This window comes from Nuphar pumila, chromosome 16 (genome assembly GCF_984573655.1).
Source record: "Nuphar pumila chromosome 16, dmNupPumi1.hap1.1, whole genome shotgun sequence".
In the NCBI taxonomy this organism is placed as follows: Eukaryota; Viridiplantae; Streptophyta; class Magnoliopsida; order Nymphaeales; family Nymphaeaceae; genus Nuphar; species Nuphar pumila.
In genome coordinates, this window is record NC_143264.1 from 65,724,992 (window position 1) to 65,744,820 (window position 19,829).

General features: G+C 40.1%; 1 protein-coding gene across 5 annotated transcripts; it reads right to left on the reverse strand.

The window, feature by feature from the left end:
* Positions 1–219: 219 nt before the first annotated feature.
* LOC149813390 (SWIM zinc finger family protein) lies at positions 220–16,958 on the reverse strand. Of its 5 annotated transcripts, none has more exons than XR_016428317.1 (8): positions 16,833–16,958; positions 14,329–14,646; positions 13,559–14,210; positions 12,863–13,062; positions 12,533–12,777; positions 11,628–12,435; positions 11,310–11,416; positions 220–708 (listed from the first exon to the last, which is right to left on the reverse strand). XR_016428317.1 is itself a non-coding variant. In XM_089991870.1 (7 exons), exons 2-6 carry the CDS (start codon positions 14,625–14,627, stop codon positions 11,633–11,635), a joined length of 2,199 nt encoding a protein of 732 aa, XP_089847996.1. In that variant the 5' UTR covers positions 14,628–14,646; positions 16,833–16,958; the 3' UTR covers positions 10,992–11,416; positions 11,628–11,632. The 5 variants fall into 5 exon arrangements, 3 of the variants coding, with proteins under 3 accessions (XP_089847996.1, XP_089847997.1, XP_089847998.1); XR_016428318.1 differs by lacking the exon at positions 16,833–16,958 and adding an exon at positions 15,814–15,880; XM_089991870.1 differs by lacking the exon at positions 220–708 and having other exon boundaries at positions 10,992–11,416.
* Positions 16,959–19,829: the final 2,871 nt, after the last annotated feature.

The window sequence follows — 19,829 nt, forward strand, 5'->3', positions numbered from 1 at the left end:
CTCTCTCTCTCTCTCTCTCTCTCTCTCTCTCTCTCTCTCTCTGTGTGTGTGTGTGTGTGTGTGTGTGTGTGTGTGTGTGTGAGAGAGAGAGAGAGAGAGAGAGAGTTTATGGTAACATCATTTAAAGATCTAGAATTAGGCTAGCTTAGCAGGGATTCGTGCTACTCAACCAAAAAAATTCACTGCACCAATCAAAAGAAATTCTGAATAATGCAAATACGAGAATGAGAAAAATGCTGTAATGTAAAAATTTCAGGATAGTTGAACCTCTCAATCACAAATCAAATAATAACCATAGAATTGCAGTTCACCAACACCAATCGATCAGTCCCTAGGAACTACAGTTCCATTATTTGATGATACATACACAACCCAGATTGAATGGCACAATTTTAACAACCAGCATGGGAGCGGCACTTTTGATCCGTAGAGAAACTTTTAAGACTTGTCTATTCATCATGAACACGAGATGTAGAGCCAATCTTTTGCTCAGGTTAAACATGTTGCAGCAATTTTTGAGTATCCTGGCTGATTCTTTTCAAGCAATTGAAGCAGTCGAAATAGCCAGCAACATAGGATGCCCAGATTACATGAATACATGACTTCTAGTATGGATAGATTGAAACTTTTCCAGTCCACATGATCTAACAGCAACCAAGGCCCTTTCACAGGCCACCACCTTATCTCTGGTGGAACACGTTAGTTTTCCTTGTCATCAAGAAAGTCCAAGTCACAAAACTGTAATAAATAACTAGATCATCCTATCAATACAAATGCTTGACATTACAGAATAAAAAGGACATCATTTAAAGCTAAGCTTCAATTATATATTAAAGAAAGATTAGCAAAGTCTTTTGATTATAAGTTCTCATTGTCCCTCTCTCCCTCTCGCTCGCCCTCTCTCCCTATATATATATATATATATATATATATATATATATATATATATATATATATATATATATATATATATATATATTGCACACACTTGAACCAACAAGAAAGTGCAGAAATGTAAGGGCCTCTGACTGGAAAAGGGCACAACATAAAGGATTGGGAACAGCATCTTTTACTATTTCTGTTGAGCTTTCAGATGAAAAGCATAGAGCAATAGTCAATCAACAGCAAAAAAATTTCGTAGGCACGTTATATGAGTCAAAGAAGAAAATTTGAAAACTGATGAGGACGCAAATAATGAATAAACCATTGATTGTATTCAAATCAAGTTATGTATCCACATGCAAAGCCATCTGTACGGATAGCAAACAGATATAGTTTTTTTTCCTTTTTTTTTAATTCGCATTCTGGTGATGGCGCAAATAATGAATGAACAATTGATTGTATTCAAATCAAGTTATGTATCCACATGCAAAGCCATCTGTACGGATAGCAAACAGATACAGTTTCTTTTTTCCTTTTCTTTTTTTAATTTACACATGGGCACGGTCAAACAGGCTGAACCCATTATATCACAGAAAAACTAAAAAAGACCAAAAAGGCAAGAAAAAAAAATTTCTTAACTCACTGATTGAAAACACAAAGTATCATAAATTCTGCAAATTTTGCACCAATAATAGACAATGTAACGCGGACTCTTTTAACCGGGCACCGTACCCGCGTCACACCAATGTTAAAATGTATACTCAAAAAACATTATTGTAAGTATAAATATATATACTTATATACCTAGAGATACGTATACATATATTATATGTATACGTATCTCTATATATAAGTATATATATTTATATATTTTTCCCTTTTTCCCCTTTTTCTCGTTTACCCAAAAAGGGTATTTCTGTCTTTTTACATTTTGCACATATTCCATTTGGAATATGCTGTATTTTTTCCCTTTTAATTTTTGTAATTCTTTTCTTTTCTTTTATTTTTTCCTTTTTTCCTAATCAAAAAGGTGCATTGAGGGTCTCCCCAATAGAGTCGTTGGGGAGCCCCCAACGGTCACAATTGTGACCGTTGGGAGCTCCCCAACGACTCTTTTGGGGAGCCCCCTCTTGCACCTCTTCTCTCTTGTATAAATAGGGGGTGTTCCCCCTTGTTGTAAAATAAGCTTGAGAGTCTCAAGCATTTGCTTCCATTTTATGAAATACATGCATTATTGCATGTTTATTATTTATACGCCTTTTGTTCAAGTGTTGTGAGAGTGCTTTCGTGCACTTCTTTTATAAAGTAGTTATGCATATTGTCTCTTCGTAGACAATTTCACATGGTATCAGAGCAAGGTTGGTGATTGAAGATCGTGGGATTCTTCTTTTTTCGAGTGCTTCGAAAATCGTGCCTTCGGATCTTTAGAGATTGAAGTGGTGGATCTTGCTTCTCAAATATTTTAGAAGGATCTTGTGCAAGCTATAAGTTGAAACATTGTGTTGGTACGCCCCTTCTCTCTTTCTCTTTACGCATTAACGGGTGAGAAAGAGTCTCACTTCAAGTTGAATGGGTCCAACTATCACATTTGGGCCGGGAACATGGAGGCTCACATAAAAGGGAAAGGATTGTGGGGTTATGTGCAAGGCACAATTCCGGAACCGGAACCCAAAATAACCATAATGAACGGAAGTGAAATCAAGATTCTTGAGGGAGAGGAAAGAATCAAAGCTCTTGAAGAATACTCCAAGAAGCACGACGAATGGGAAATGAAGAACTTCAAGATTCTTTCTTGGTTCTTCACATCCGTCGAAACCAAGATTAATGCCAACATTATCAAGTTCAAAAAAGCGTCGGAAGCTTGGCATTATCTCAAGAAAATGTATACATCAAGAGATCTATCCCATAAATATTACCTTCAAAAGAAGGCTATCTCCCTTACTCAAGGTGAAATGTCTATTAGGGAATATTTTGCCGATCTTTCCTCTATTTGGGATGAGCTTTCTATGCTTGAACCAAAATGGAGTGGAGAGGCAATTGAACTCCGCCACAAGCAACTTGAAGAAGATCGGTTCTTCAATTTTTTGAATGGGTTAAGACCGAAATTTGAGCAAATAAGGTCATCACTTCTATCCTCATTTACTCCTCCCTCTCTTGAAGATGTTCTCACCAAATTAAGTGGTGAGAAGACTCGTATGAATTTATGTAAACAAGGATCAAATGTTCTTGTGGTTCCTTGTAATCATGAAGAAAACAATGAGGTCAATGTCGTATCAAGACCCGGAAATAATGTAAAGACCTATCGTCCTCCTCATTTCAAATTCCAAAATCGAGGAGATGGTGGACAAAGAAGAAAGAGGGACTATAGCAAGACTATTTGTCACTTTTGTAAAGAACCGGGGCATATCAAGCTCGTATGTCCCAAATGGAAGAAGCTTCTAGCTATGGCCATCACCGGTGTACCACAAAAGGAAGAGGCATCATCAAGTGGGTCACTCTCGTTAAATCAAATAGTGGAAGCCCTTCAACCTCTTCTCAAGGAAGCTACATCCGGTGTCGCCGTGTCTACTTCCATTCCAGGTAAAGTCTCTTGACTTTTGAACTCAGGTGCATCTTTTCATATGTCCCCAAACATGTTTTCACTTTCCGATTATTCAAAAAATGTTCCTCCATCCTTTGTTTCCACTGCGGATGGAACCTCTCTGGAAATTAAAGGAATAGGTAATTTTGAAACTCAAGATTTTTCCATTCCAAAAATTAGATTTATACCTAAACTTAACTTAAACCTTCTCTCTGTTTCTCAACTCTTGGACCATGTATGCGATATTAAATTTTCATGTGACAAATGTTTAATACAAGATCGCCGGTCCGAGAAATTGATTAGGGAAGGCTTTAGAAAAGGAGACTTATACTATATGGAATCTCTTCAAGTCCCAAAATCTTTTTGTAATATTGCCCGGAACAAATATATAAACATGTGGCACAAAAGACTTGGTCATCCTAATATCACCAAGTTATCTTATTTACATTTTGCAAAGGATCTATGTAAAAGTTCATTTTCCTGTAATGATTGTATTCTCGGAAAAATGCAAAGTTTACCTTTTGAGCAAAGAACTATGTTATCATCTAAAACCTTCGAAATTGTTCATTCCGATGTTTGGGGAGCCGCACGTGTTGTTTCAAAAGGAGGCTTTTCTTACTATGTTATTTTTGTAGATGATTTCTCCAAGTATTCATGGATCTATTTCCTTAAGCACAAACATGATGTTTTTACATGTTTTAAAACCTTTCACTCAATGATCAAGAATCAATTCAACAGTAATATAAAGATTTTTAGAAGTGATTCTGGAGGAGAATATCTCTCCAACCAATTTAAAATATATCTTGAGGATCACGGAATTATTCACCAAAGGTCTTGTCCTAAAACCCCTCAACAAAATGGGTTGGCAGAAAGAAAACATAGGCACATTATTAAGACCACTAGGACCCTGCTTGTTTCTCAAAACATTCCTAAGAACTTTTGGGCTGAAGCAGCTCTCGCTTCTGTTTATCTGATAAATCGCTTACCATCTAGGATATTAGGAAAAATATCCCCTTTTGAGATCTTATATAAGATTGAACCTGATTATAATAGGTTACGTGTTTTTTGGTGTAAATGTTTTATACTTACAAATAAAAATGACAAGCTCTCTCCCAAAGCTATCCCCTGCGCCTTTCTTGGGTATTCCGAAACTCAAAAAGGGTTTCGTTGCTATGATCTTCGAGATGATAAGTTATATGTTTCTAGAAATGTAACGTTCTTAGAAATTGAGAGTGGATTTGAAAAAAATGTTTCTCAACAAGAAAATTTTGATTATTCATTCTTTTTTGATTTATTGGCTAGTAATGATGATATATCTAGTGATGATGATGTATTATCAAATCACGATGAGGTAAATGATGGTGATGTTGAAGAACATAACCCTCTCAATGATCAAGAAAACAGGATTTCAAGTGATCCGATAACCTACTCCCGTAGAAACCAAGACACCTTTAGAAGTGCCATTGACCAATATAGTGAGTTTGTTCCTACTCTCGATCACCGAAGATCTGAGAGGAATAGGAGACCGCCAACTCTTTTTGTCTCTTTTGATTCTTTTTCACCCCGGTATAGGACTTGTCTTAGTGTCATTCACTCTTATTTTGAGCCAAGGAATTTTGAAGAAGCTAAAAAATGTATAGAATGGCAAGAAGCCATGCAAAATGAACTTAATGCTCTCAAAAGGGCTGAAACTTGGGATTTCCAAACTCTACCCATATGAAAGAAAACTATAGGTTGTCGATGGGTTTTTAAGGTCAAAACTAAAAGCGACGGATCCCTGGAAAGGTATAAAGCTTGCTTAGTTGCAAAAGGGTATGGGCAAGAGTATGGAATTGATTATGAAGAAACTTTTGCTCTTGTAGCCCGAATGGTTACAGTTAGATGTCTTATTACTATTGCATCTATTAAAAATTGGAACATTTTTCAAATGGATGTGAAAAATGTCTTTTTAAATGGTGATCTTAATGAAGAAGTGTATATGGATGCCCCACCAGGCATGAAGATTCCTAAAGATAAAGTTATTCATCTTCGAAAGGCCCTCTATGGTTTGAAACAGACTCCTAAAGCCTGGTATGACAAATTTACCAGTGTAATGTTGGAAAATGGTTTCTCCTCATGTTATACTGACACTGCTCTATTTACTAGAAAATCTAATGCAGGGATTGTCATATTATTACTCTATGTTGATGACATGTTAATTACAGGTGATGATGTTCAAGGAGTCAAGGGTATTAAGTCCGTCTTGACTTTAAAATTTGAGATGTCAGACTTGGGTTTTCTGACATATTTTCTTGGAATTGAGGTTGCTTATTCACAATGTTGTTATTTTCTATCTCAGTCTAAACTTGCTTGTGAGATTATTGACAGATCCGGGATTTCTGATGATAAAGTATGCGAAACTCCTGAAATTGTGGGAGCAAAAATGAAGATTGACAATGGTGTTCCCTTAACCGATCCTACCCCTTACAGGCAGTTTGTAGGTTTTTTAATGTATCTTAGTATTACTCGACCTGATTTGTCACATGCTATACACATCGCCAGTCAGTTTCAGCACGCTCCCACAACCGTTCATATTAGGGGTGGCAATTTCTGACACGACCCGCCAACCCGACCCGCCAACCCGCCTCTTAGGCGGGTTCGGGTTGGGCTTAAGCCAACCCGTTTAATAAACGGGTCGACCCGCGTAACCCGTTTATTAAACAGGTCGGGTTCGGGTTGGGGGTATGCCAACCCGCCAACCCGGCTGACCCGTTTAATAAACGGGTTAGGCGGGTGGGTCAACCCGCCAACCCGACCCCCCAACCCGTCTGCCCGACCCATCAACCCGCCAACCCGACCCGTCAACCCGACCCGCCAACCTGCCTACCTGCCAACCCAATCCGTCAACCGCCAACCTAACCCGACCCGCGAACCTGAAAACCCGTTTACCCGACCCAACCCATTTATTAAATGGGTTGGCGGGTCGTGTCGGGTTACCCGTTTATTAAACGGGTCGGGTTCGTGTTTGCCACAGCTGACCTGTTTAATAAACGAGTCGGGTTCGGGTTGAGGTATGCTGACACGCCAACCCGCCAACCCGACCCGATTGCCACCCCTAGTTCATATGAGTGCTCTTCTTCGCATCATCAGATACTTGAAGGGCACAGTAAATAAGGGAGTATTTTTATCTTCTTCTGATTTAAAATTACTTGCTTATACTGACTCAGATTGAGGAGGTAACCCTAGTAACCGTCACTCCACCACTGGTTTTTATCCTTGATTTCATAGCGATGTAAAAAGCAACAGAAGGTCTCTCTGTCATCCACTGAAGCCGAATACAGAGCCATGGCATCCACTACCATGGAAATTGTATGGATTCGACGCCTTTTGGAAGATATGGGAGTGCCTATCAGAGAACCAACAAAGTTGTGCTGTGACAACAAAAGTGCAATCTATATTGCCAAAAACCACACCTTTCACGAACGAACAAAGCATATAGAGATGGACTGTCATTATGTCAGGGAAAAATACTTGAAGAAGGTCATTGATTTACCGTACGTAACGTCTGAGTATCAACTTGCGGACTTCTTCACAAAAGCTCTTTGTTCGCCTAGATTTCATTTCCTTCTTGACAAACTTGCGGTTATCACACCGTAAGTTTGAGGGGGGGTGTTAAAATGTATACTCAAAAAACATTATTGTAAGTATAAATATATATACTTATATACCTAGAGATACGTATACATATATTATATGTATACGTATCTCTATATATAAGTATATATATTTATATATTTTTCCCTTTTTCCCCTTTTCTCATTTACCCAAAAAGGGTATTTCTGTCTTTTTACATTTTGCGCATATTCCATTTGGAATATGCTGTATTTTTTCCCTTTTAATTTTTGTAATTCTTTTCTTTTATTTTTTCCTTTTTGCCTAATCAAAAAGGTGCATTGGGGGTCTCCCCAATAGAGTCGTTGGGGAGCCCCCAACGGTCACAATTGTGACCGTTGGGAGCTCCCCAACGACTCCTTTGGGGAGACCCCTCTTGCACCTCTTCTCTCTTGTATAAATAGGGGTATTCCCCCTTGTTGTAAAATAAGCTTGAGAGTCTCAAGCATTTGCTTCCATTTTATGAAATACATGCATTATTGCATGTTTATTATTTATACGCTTTTTGCGTATTTTGTTCAAGTGTTGTGAGAGTGCTTTCGTGCACTTCTTTTATAAAGTATTTATGCTTGTATGCATATTGTCTCTTCGTAGACAATTTCACAACCAACCCATGTGGGTGCGACACTTGGACATGGCTCCCTTTGTGTCAGGTGAAGTCAACCACACTAACGTCCATTTCTGTCTAAAAATAGATTCAGTTAACCCTAACCAAGTCCAATTTTATCTCTCTCTCTATATATATATATATATATAAATGCACACACATACACATAGCACTAACTTAAAACTGTTAAAAACTATAAATATATACCCTCCCCGCACCCAATTTTTTTTTAAAGTGCTGCTTCACCACGCCGGCACCTATGTGACATAGTCTGATACCAAGAATTCGTGACTTCCATGGTATTCTAGTGTCATGTTTCTCCCATTGTCACAGCAAAACATACTGATGGGTTGTAGAAGGCCGTCTTGTCCAGTATCATAAAGTGATCATCAGCTATTACTTTGCCTGTTGCTTGTGAGTTTCATAAAAGACTAGTCCTTATCTATAGTCTTGCTAATGTGCAGATTTACGCCTGTGCCTATAATTAATTAGTCTGTAACAAATTGTAGTTTACATAATGTTCTTTTATTTCATTTAATGGAATGAGAAGATTTCTGTGTTCCAAGGTTCTCAGTTTGCAAAAGCAGATTAATACTTGATGGCTTAAATCTTTTGTTACTAAAATGGTAGCATGTTCCATGTGCCTTGTGTTGCCCACTGCCTAGCTAATCCTTTCACCTTTTTGTAAACAGAGGAACTGAATTTGAGGAATGCTAGTGAATATAATTATTTGAAGCAGAGCAAATGCTTCACAATTGATGGAGTGGATGAATCTGAGAGGTTTCATCAGGTGAAGGTAAGGTAAATTTCGTAAGGCTTATAAGCATTTATGCATATAAAAAATGTTCATTTACTAATATAAATCAGTATATTGGTTAGAACCTATGTCACAGGGACTCGGCTAGCAGGGTGCCGCACCCGCGTCGACGCGACTCGACGCGGGTGCGGTCAACCCGACCCTGGGTGCGTTGACCGCACCCAGGGTCATTTTGGTCCATTTTTTTTATTTATTTATTTTTTTGAAAAAATTGCCCTATGAAATGGGCTGTGGAATTTTTAAAAAAAATCTGGGGGGGGGGGGGGGGGGGGGCTGCCCCCCTATAACCCCCCGCCAGAGGCGGCCCCCCTGACCCCCCTTATATATATATTTTTACATTTTTGCCCCTGCCGCACCCCCGCACCCATGTGACATAGGTTAGAACCATGGTTGCCAGTTGAGGAAGCGGGAAGCGAGGCACTTTCAAAATTTTAGGAAGTGTGAGACCACTTAGTACCGATTCGGGAAGTGTCTCGGAAGTGACCTAGGAAACGTCTCGGAAGCGAGGGGGAAGCGAAAAAAATAAAAATAAAAAATACAAAAAAATTGAAAAAAAAACAAGGAAAGCGAGGAGGAAGCGTGATGGGAAGTGCATCCCCCATTAAAGGGAAGCGCGCTTCCCAAAAAAGGGGGATGCTTCCCCCCACGCTTTGAAAGCGCGACGCAGCGCGCTTCCGGTAACCCTGGTTAGAACTGACATGATGCATTGGATGGTGTCCATGTTGTCTAAGATGCACGTAAAGAGATTATTCAATGCATTGTTCCATGTTTAGTGCTCAAGTTTTTTTTTTATTTAAATGTTTGACAAATATATCCAATGGTCTCTTGGAATATTTTATCCTGTCCCAGAGCCTCGTTTAACTAGCTTGTTTTCTCACAGTTTGTGCAGAGTATAATGTGCTGCCTATGTCACAGGGACTCGCTAAACTGGGTGCCACACCCGACGCGACGTGGGTGTGGGTGCGGCACTCGGTGCAGTCAATATAACCCTGGGTGCGGTCAACCTGCACCCAAGGTTATATTTGTCCAAAATGAACTCAATCAACTTTGACCAAGTCCGTTTTGGACCATTAAAAAATCGCAACCTTTTTTTTATGTCGGTGAAACAGGGAGGAAGAAGAAAAATGAGGAAGAAGAAGAAGAAAGAGGAAGAGGAAGAGGAGGAGAAGAAAGAGGAGAGCGAAGAAGACGAAAGAGAAAGAAAAAAAGGAGCGAGAGAGAGCATACCAATGAGTAGCTACCTCCTCCTCCGCATCTTCTTCTTCTTCTTGTTCATCAATCTACCATAGAGAAAAAGAGAGGGGATGCCCTTTCGATCGAAACCCACTTGAAAGAGAGAGAGAAAAAAAAAGGGGGGTTCTTAGATAGGTAGGAAGCTCGCTTCTCGGAAACTCACTTCAGAAGCGCGATACTCCTCGCTTCCGAAACTTGATGAGAACCTCAATTCCCTCACGCTTCTTCTATATTCTCTTACTCAACTCTTCATGCTTTTTATGTAGTTTCTCTGACTCTTCTCACTCACTTCCATGTGTTTTCGCTAAATTGGTAGTCATCATTTTTAGATTTTGTTAATAAATTAATTCTTACACTAAAAAGTCATGAAAATTAATATTAGTCACTTTTATTTTAGTTATTATTTGTGTTTCATTTTAATTCTCATTCAATTCTTATATATTTTTTTTATTCCTCGCTTCTCGCTTCCCATATATTTTAAAATGCATCACTTCTTTCTTCAGCTTGTCGTATCGTTTTACGCTTCCGCTTTCACTTCCTAGTCGAACAACCTTGGTTTGGATCAAGTGTAGATCTTAACATAAATCTACACTTGATCTAGACCAGAGTTACCAGAAGCGCCTAGGTAAAAGGGGAAGCGTGCTTTCGAAGTGCGAAACGTCGCGCTTCCGAAGCGTGAGGGGAAGCGTCCCCCTTTTATGGGAAGCGTGTTTCCCTTTTATGGAAAGTGTGTTTCCCTTTTATGGGAAACGCGCTTCACCCATGCTTCCTCATTTTTCCCATTTTTTTCGCTTCCCCCTCGCTTTCGGTTTGCTTCCTAGGTCGCTTCCAGTTTGCTTCCTAGGTCGCTTCTGAGACGGTTCGGAATTTTCTTCTAAGTAGTCCCACACTTCCCCGCTTCCTAACTTTTTGAAAGTGCCTCGCTTCCCGCTCCCGCTCCCGCTCCCGCTTCCCGTATCGCTTCCCGCTCCCGCTTCTTCGACTAGTAACTCTGATCTAGACCCAAACTCTCTCTCTCTCTCTCTGTATATATATATATATATATATATATATATATACCCTCCCGCACCCAAATTTTTTTAAAGTGCCGCATCGCCGAACCCATATATATTCTGCAATATAATGTGAATTTTTATTTTTCAGTGAAAGCATGCATAGTTAATTTTGTTGATTATTGAATACTCATATTTTATTTCTTAGAAACTTACATAAATCAAGTTGTTGCATTAATGTTACTTTTACATGTTCATCTCATATTTTTCGGTATTTATTTAAGATTTTTTATTTCTTATTAGTTGTTTCATATTTATTTGTTTTTTTAAATATTTTTAAAGGATTTTTTTAAGTTTAAAAAAAAATTTGAGGGTTATGCTTTACTCCTCGAGGCTTATGCCTCGCTTCAGTTTTTGGTGGAGCGCTACGCTACTCAATGCTTTTCACAACATTGGTATGGATTATTATGGTGTTACAGAAATTCAGGAAATGTCAGACGGTAGAATAATGACCATTTCACTGAGAATACTCAATTGAATACATACCAAAGGCGATTCTATTTGATTCATTGAATACATGAACAAGATCGGATGATCCGCCTATCTAAATCAGATAACTTTTCTCATCAACAATGTCCACAAAGACAGAAAACCTGCAAATGGTAACACAAAGTGTCAGTAACAAGCAATAAAAACTTGCAAAATATTGGACAACTAGTGAGGCTAAAAATTGCCAAAACTTTTCTTTAAGAACAAAATGCAGGATATATGACAGCCTATATTGTACAAAAAATAAGTAATCAATGTCATACAACTAAAAGAACACAAGGCAATTAAAAACTGAATAGAGAACAACGAACATACTCGAATCAATCCTTAGGTGCAGAGCCTTCCAGCAATGTCAATTTTTTGTGCTTAGGCTGTCTTTTATGAGTAGCATCGTTCAAGTTAGGAGGAAGAGCTAGGACAGCATCAGCTCGCTTACCAACAGATGTTCTGCTTTTCTTAACAATCCACCTCAATGAGAGATTATCTACCAAGCCACCAATATCATTTGAACTACTTAGTTCAACTAATCTCTGAACACTCTCCTGCATCTGACTAGTCCAAGCTATTGCTTGATCAAGGTCAACTGAATCATCCAGAGGTTTTTGCCACAAACTGACCAAGATTCGATGAAATGAATTATGTGACATAGATGACTGGCGGACCTTATGATTTTGACAAATTGTATTCACCTTGATAACATGCTTGCAAAGGTTCCCGAGCATAGCCCATGAGCAATCACAAAATGCAAACTCTGAACCAGGATTCCACACAATATGCACTTGAGAGCCGTCCCTTTGGCTAACCACCTTGGCATAAAGTTGGTCATCATCATCAAAGATAACAGCACTGTCTGGAATCTGCAACGCCCGATACCATGATGTAGACAATATATACTCATCCTTAACATTTTCAAACAAACCGCTCTCATCAGCATATCGGTCAAGCCAATAGCTAGAATGCAACTCAGTTGTCAGCTTGTGCACCAACCAATCAACTCGCTGTATTGCACCCAGATGTGAGTCATCAAACAACTTAAGCTTCAGCCTCACATGATATGCTTCAATGGCACCACATGATTCCAAGCTCGCTAGAGGAAGATTTTTCATGATAGCAAGCCACATTTCTGGTATGAAAATATCAAATAACAACTTAAAAATATACTGTAGAAATTTAGCAATAGTAGGAACACTACAATAAAAAAAGATTGAAACTTATCTAACCTATTTTTGGCATCCAGCATGCCTTGAAATACTTCATGAATGCACTCTGATCAATAAAATCCTGAATAAACTCTTCCATAGCATCAACAGAATCAGCTCCACTCCAGATACTGTACATAATTAAACCAAGGCGCTTAAAGATTTCTCTTTGGATCTCCTTATTGCTGCATTTCTTAATAATGTTCTTCAGCCATGCTCGGCGGACACGCCAAAGAGAAAACAGAACAGGGCATTGAAAGATGTCCCTGAGAAGAATGCACCAGGTTGATCAAGCAGACAATAATGCAAGATGGTGGAAGGGCAAAAACTGGAAGGGAAGCAAAAATTTACCTGATTGGACCAATCTCAATGGCTGCATCATCAATTATGAATCCACTAATTTTCCAAGAAGGGTCCACAGCAAGGATCCTATCATAGAGGGCTTTCATCCACTTAGCCACCTCATGCTTAGCAAAACTCCGTGTAATGACCCACACAACGGGTAGTGCATGTTGCCTTGCATCAAACACAAGAAGCGAGTACAGAGGATACTGCAAGTAACAAACCATCTTAAAATCATGATCCTCATGCAGACTATATGGTTGAAAATGCATCACAACCATAGTCACAAATATCAGTCTCGGCTATATCTCGGCAAGGCAATATCTCATGATAATATAGGTTTAGTTAATAAATCTCGGGGCTCAAAATATTTTAAAACATATAAAAATAGCAGAAATAAGTAAGAAAATAACATGTTTAGATAATAAAATACACATGTAATCAAAGAAATAAGTAAAAAATATAAAAGAAAGAAGAAAAACACACTTAAGATATAGAAAACAAGTAAAAAAGTAAGAAGTAATTGATAATAATGTGATGCCATTGTGATATTATTGTGATAATATCACGATATATATATATATTTCTGACATTTTCAAAATATCGTGATATTTTGCCTTTAATATTGTTTTATGGATTTATAGTGATATTATCACTATATTTTCAAAATATCGCCTATATCTGTGACTATGATCACAACTATACCTTTAGTTTGCTAATCCCAAACATCGAATCAACTGCTACAAGGCTCTGGCGACCAAAACGAATCATTTGTTGCAGTTGCCATTCCGTTTGAATTCCCAAAATAAAAGAATCGGTATCCGAGTAATTTTGGTAAAAGAACACAGACTTCTTGTGACGGTCAACCCACAAGCGGATGCTAGATTCATCATCCAGGTCAAGTTCATGAGTGGTTCGTCTGATAACCATCTCTAATTTTCTGACATACTGAGAAGCAAGATTATCACCTTTGGCATTACTACCACAGTATCGCTCAATGCCCTCAATGTGCTTTTGGAGAACATTCTCCTCAGGAATACCAAGATAAATCATAGACATTGTCTGCTGCTGAATTTCGCTACCTACATATGGGATTGCCTTTGCCCTAGGTCCAATAGCGTCTCTATCAAGTGGCCCATGGCAGATAGACCCATGTTTGTTAACATGCAATCGCTGCTTGTATATAATAAGTGCAACTGTTGGGCGGGCATAGAGACGTTTGACTATAAAATTGCAAGTACAACCGCGCATCGACTGTGGTCTGGCAGCTCGCTTGCGGGTATTCAGCCTATATTTTCGACTAGGCAAAACATCTCCACCCTCTCCATAATTCTCTGGACCAAACGAACACCAATAGCTTCAAATGAAGGAAAAAAAGGTGAGTAAGATTTAAACATCTCCTTTTCAGATATGTGTAAAGTTCCATTAAGCAGTTCAGGAAACAATAAGCTAAAAATATTATGCATGTGACTTACTGCTTATATTCCAAATAATCATCACTTTTGAATTTCTTCAAGCTTCCAAAAGGTCTTCTTCTGCCTCTCTCAAGGTGAAATCTTGTAGGATATTCCACATTCGAGCATTCTCCACATATAAAGTCATCAATTCGTTCATAGGGAATGAGTGCAACATCATCAGTATCTTGCTGAGAATTGGTAAGCTTGGTCCATGTTAGATCAACAGAGGAGAATTCATCAGCTGGTGGATCTTGCACAGGAAGACCAACTATGGAGTCCTCCGCATCCATCTCTTTTGTGTTCTCAGATGATTCCATTGCTGATACTTCAGACTATCTAAAGATATTAGATTAATAACAACCAATTAATTCAACGAAGTAAGTTGGATGCCAATAAGATTCAGTAACCACATTACAGCAGTATACAGAACCAAATATGAAGACAATACAGTTGAATGAAATAAAAGGATAATAAAATAGAAAAGACCAAACATATAAAAGTTATTTTTGCAGTTCCATTCCAATTTCAGAAAGGATCTAAAATCCTGTACGGACAATAAGTTCTTTATTTTTAATCCAGATTATGACCAATACAAAATTATCCTACATTCAGTACAAATAAATCAGCAGAGTGAGGATCAATGCAAGGAGAAACTAAGTGACCAGTCCAGATTTTTTAAGTATAAAATCTATAATAAAAACAGCAAATCAGATCAGCATGCTGAAATTACAGGTATAAAATCCATAATAAAGACAGCAAATCAGACCAGATTTTTACTGTGCAAAGCATATTGAAATTACAAATATATAATGCATAATAAAAACAACAAATCACTCAAATGCAGCATGGTCATGTGGGTGCAAACATGGACATTACAGCGAAGTTGTATATATGTACGAATAATACATATATTACATAATGCCAGCTTGTGCACATTACAGTGTGACGGTAACATATAAAGCAGCAAGATTCGATGTGTGAAACCGCACATCGAGCTAAATAAATGCGTAAGAAATGCACGAGGTACGAAACCGTACCCTAGCTAAATAAATGCATAAGCAATGCATGAAATACAAAACCGTACCTCGACTAAATAAATACGTAAGCAATGCACTAGATACAAAGCCAAACAAATGCATAAGCAATGCTCGAGGTACGAAATCATACCTAAGCTAAATAAATGGGTAAGTAATAACTTGTGCATATGATATCACGGCGACAAAGTAAATGACATAAAACAAAGGCTCTATGTGCAAAACCACACATCAAGCTAAATAAATGTGTAAACAAAAGCCACGTAAAAGCGGGGTGGCAAAATAAATGACATAAATGAAAAACAAAAGAATAAATATTGAAAGTTGCATCTTTAAGTTAAAAGCATATATATATATATATATATATATATATATATATATATATATATATATATATATATATATATATATATATATATATATATATATATATTGTCCCTTATTTGTTCTTCCTACAACTTTCCCCTACCTCTAACAAGGTCGGTTATGGGTGCAGGTGATAAGTCGTGCATGCCGCAGTGCGCACATGGAGTTAGTTGCGCCCATGGGGTGCGCTAATGGTTCGTCATACTGAAAAAAAATACAAAAGGAATCACGGGCTGACATTGTTTTTGGGTCGCAACCCCAACCCTGGCTTGGGTCACCTGACTGAGCCGGTTCCGAAATGGGGTGAGCAGAGCTGGGATGGGTGAGGACCGAGCTCACTCAGGCGAGTGAGCCAGTTGACCGGACTCCGTTGGACTCCCAACGGAGCAGGGTTCGGTTGGGCATAAAAGGAAAGCAGGGGAAAAGGGGGGGGGGGGGGGGGGGGGGGCTCCGATTCCAGGCCGAGCCTTGCCCCAAGTTTGGATCCGACCAAGGACCGGAGGTGGGCTCGGTCTCGCTGTCCAGCCTGACCCGAACCGTGGCAAGGGTTTCCCACAGCTGGGCTGGGCTCGGTTCAGAACGAGCCTATAAACAAGAGAGCAGGGGCGTCGCCCCTGCCAGCTGACCGAGAAAAGGAAGGGCAGGGGTTGCGCTCTACCTGCAGGCCTGATAGCTAAAAGGAGGGCAGGGGCCGCTGCCCTGCCCGATGGCAGGAAACGAGAGGGAGGGCAGGGGCTGCGACCCTGCCCACCGACCTGTCAGAGAGAGGGAGGGCAGGGTTGTGCCCCTACCCGTCGTCCGAAAAATAGAGGGAGGGAAGGGGTTGCGCCCCTGCCCGCCGATTAGATAAAGAGAAGGAGGGCAGGTGCTGTGCCCCTGCCTGCCGGTCTTGAAAAGTGAGGGAGGGCCCAGGGAAGGGCAGGGGCTGCTCCCCTTCCCGCCGACCAGAAACCAAAGAAGGCAGGGGCGGCACCCTGCCCTCAGGCTGGTCAGGAAGAGGGGAAAGGCAGGGGGCATCGGCCCCTTGCCAGTCGGCCGGAAAAACAGGCGACGGCAGGAGGGGCAACGCCTCCTGCCGGCCGACTCGAGCGAGAGGGAGAGAGAGAGAGAGAGGTTGATTACCTGTGGGGGGTTATTTTTCCAGCGAGGGGTGCGTCGGCTGCGGCGGGGTGGTCGGAAAAAGAAAAGGGGAAGTCGGAGAGGGAGACGAGCGGGAAAAGGGAGACAGAAGATGAGAGCTTGGGGGGGGGGGTGTTCCCGCGGGGGAGAGAGGCGGGGGTCCCCTTTTAGCGTTAAAGGGAAACCCCTGCGTGTTTAAATAGAAAAAACATGGGGATTTGGGTCTGGATCCCTTTTTTTTTTCTTTTTTTAAAAGAGCCGGATTTTACACTTATACTTTTGACGAGGGTTGCAGTTCGAGTGCCTACCAGGTAGATTGCATGGAGAACTGAGTTATGAGCTCAGTGGTTCGTTTGACTTGTGAAAATTGGTCCACGTCAACTCCATAAGTGACTCGACTATTAAGCTATTGCAAGTCTTGAGCCACAGTTTTGACAACTTTAAAATTTATGCATGCAATAGACTAAGAATTCTCAGTAACATTTCATAATAATCCAAACAATACACTTAAAATTCTAAGTAGTCTTTCAAGAAAAACCAAACAAAAGAAAAAGAATTTTGTTTATTAAGATTTCTTTGAATCAAGAATTCTCATTCTCATGAAAATTCTTGAGAATTTATCCAAACGCACCCGTTAGCCTTTCAAAATGTCATTTGAAATCCTTTTTTTCCTTATATGCAAGCTGAGGTTAGACAGACCACCACCAGTTATACAACCATGCCATTATTGGGATTTGAACTTGCAACATCCCAACACAAGGTGACGTGCACTAAATGCTCCTACCAGACAAGTAGAGCCCCGTTCTTAATGTCGGCGATCTTTTGATAGCTAGTTTAGGCTGTACAAAAAGTCTCGGTGATTTGAACCATGGATCCCTCATAGGCAGCAGCACAAACCAACCTTGTCAAAATTCGAAATGAATCAGCTGCTCATTGATTTAAGTGCAAATCATATTAACTGATTTCCTTTTACATTTTCATGATTTTTTTTTTATAATTTTCGGAAGTGGTGCTTGTTGTCATTCCTACAATCCGCAACACTTGAGACATACTATTATTAGTGAAAAGATCGGGTGCAATACGATTGCACAAATATTTGTGCCTCAATCACCTGATCACCTTTCATCTTGGGAACAGGGCCTGTCAGGTGTGGGCCCAAGCCCACATGGAGGGCGAGGTTACTCAGTGCACAATTTTTCTATAATCATATTGCACCCGATCTCCAATTATTATTATTATTCCTACTCAAGAGTTGTTTGATTAGCTTGAATTTGCAAAGTTGACAACCATAAACATGATAGCACCAAGATCCAAGATTCAGAGTATGTCCCAAAAGATCTCACGAGCTGTGTAGATAAAGCAAATAGAGATGATAGAGTCCTATCATCTGACAGAGTCAAGGGCGTAACAAGGGAGAGGGTGGTGTATGTTCGCCCCCGATGATTCACTGAATCCCACGTCTGTGTTCGGGGCTTTGAATGAGCACCACGTATACAAGCACATGGGGCTCGTATTCCCGTGTATGTTGACATAACTTTGCATCGGACTTTGGTGTTGTTGCAAAGACTTAAGTACCCTTTATTGTTATTCTTCTCATAAAGTAATGGTTTGAGAAAATGACAAAAATGCCTTTCATTCAAAAAAGAAAAAACAAATAGTTCAAAAAAAGGACAAACATGTCCTCCATCCAGAAAGTCGAGGATGATGTTGACTCTTCAAAGTCTTCTTTTTTTTCTGTTCAAAAAAAGGACAAACATGTTTTCTTCTTCTTTCTCCGTAAAACACTGTAAAACCTTTTCTCTCTCTAGAGAAGAAATCAAGGGAAACAAAGAGTTCTTCCTTGAGAAGGTCATGAACATCAACCCTCTCACTCTCTCTCTACTTCTGTGCACATCCAACAGACGATCCTACATTGCTGCATCGTCATCTTCTTCTTCTTCCTTCTTCGTAAAACACTGTAAAACCCTCTCTCTCTGTAGAGAAGAAATCAAGAGAGGTAAAGGGTTCCTCCTGGAAAAGGCCATGAACACCAACCCTCTCACTCTCTCTCCTTTCTCTCTCTACTTATGTGCCTGATTTAGAGTTTTTGCCCTTACAGGAGGGGGGTCCGGGGGCTCCCCCCGGCGCGGATCCTGCTGCGCGGTCAGCGGGCGGGGGTCCAGGGGGGGGCTCGGGGGGCAGCGCCCTCCGGACCAAAATTTTTTTGGGCCTTCAAACAATGATTTGTAGTATTATCGGGCTTTCCTACAGCAATTTGTAGTATTTGTAGTGTCTTCCGTAAATCGCGAAACGCTATAGTGATTTGTAGTGTCTTCCGCAAATTGCTATAGCGATTTGTAGTGTCTTCCGCAAATTAGGACCAACTTGTCAGAGTCATATCTCCCTAACCGGAGGTCATATTCCAAATCCGCGATTTGTAGTGTCTTCCGCAAATCGCTATAGCGATTTGTAGTGTCTTCCGCAAATCGCTATAGCGATTTGTAGTGTCTTCTGCAAATTAGGACCAACTTGTCAGAGTCATATCTCCCTAACCGGAGGTCATATTCCAAATCCGCGATTTGTAGTGTCTTCCGCAAATCGCTATAGCGATTTGTAGTGTCTTCCGCAAATCGCTATAGCGATTTGTAGTGTCTTCTGCAAATTAGGACCAACTTGTCAGAGTCATATCTCCCTAACCGGAGGTCATATTCAAAATCCGTAAAAAGTGGTGTCTTCGTTATTGAGTCTAGTTTATTTCTGTAAATTTTCAACAATTTCTATTGTCATTTCATTCCCCATTTTAACTTCAACGATACATTACAACCACAATCATCAAAAGAAAGATTGCCCAAGCTAAGAGTCACCGTTCTCGCCCTCCTCCTCGACAGCAACCCAGTCGGTGCAGTTGCGCTGAGGATGGCCAGCAGAAGCTCCACCACGTCGTCTTCTTCTCCCTAGCGAGGAGGTCTCAGCGGAGCCGTCGTTTCGGTGACGGGTGTTCATCTCGTTCCGGTGACGGGT

Bases quoted from the DNA above. Each gene is read 5' to 3' on its own strand.
- LOC149813390 (XM_089991870.1), bottom strand. From the start codon at position 14,627: ATGGAATCATCTGAGAACACAAAAGAGATGGATGCGGAGGACTCCATA. The intron at 14,211-14,328 runs GTAAGTCACATG...CTTCATTTGAAG, and splicing joins GATTATTTGGAATATAAGCA to CTATTGGTGTTCGTTTGGTC. The intron at 12,778-12,862 runs GTAAATTTTTGC...CATTCTTCTCAG, and splicing joins ATTGAGATTGGTCCAATCAG to GGACATCTTTCAATGCCCTG.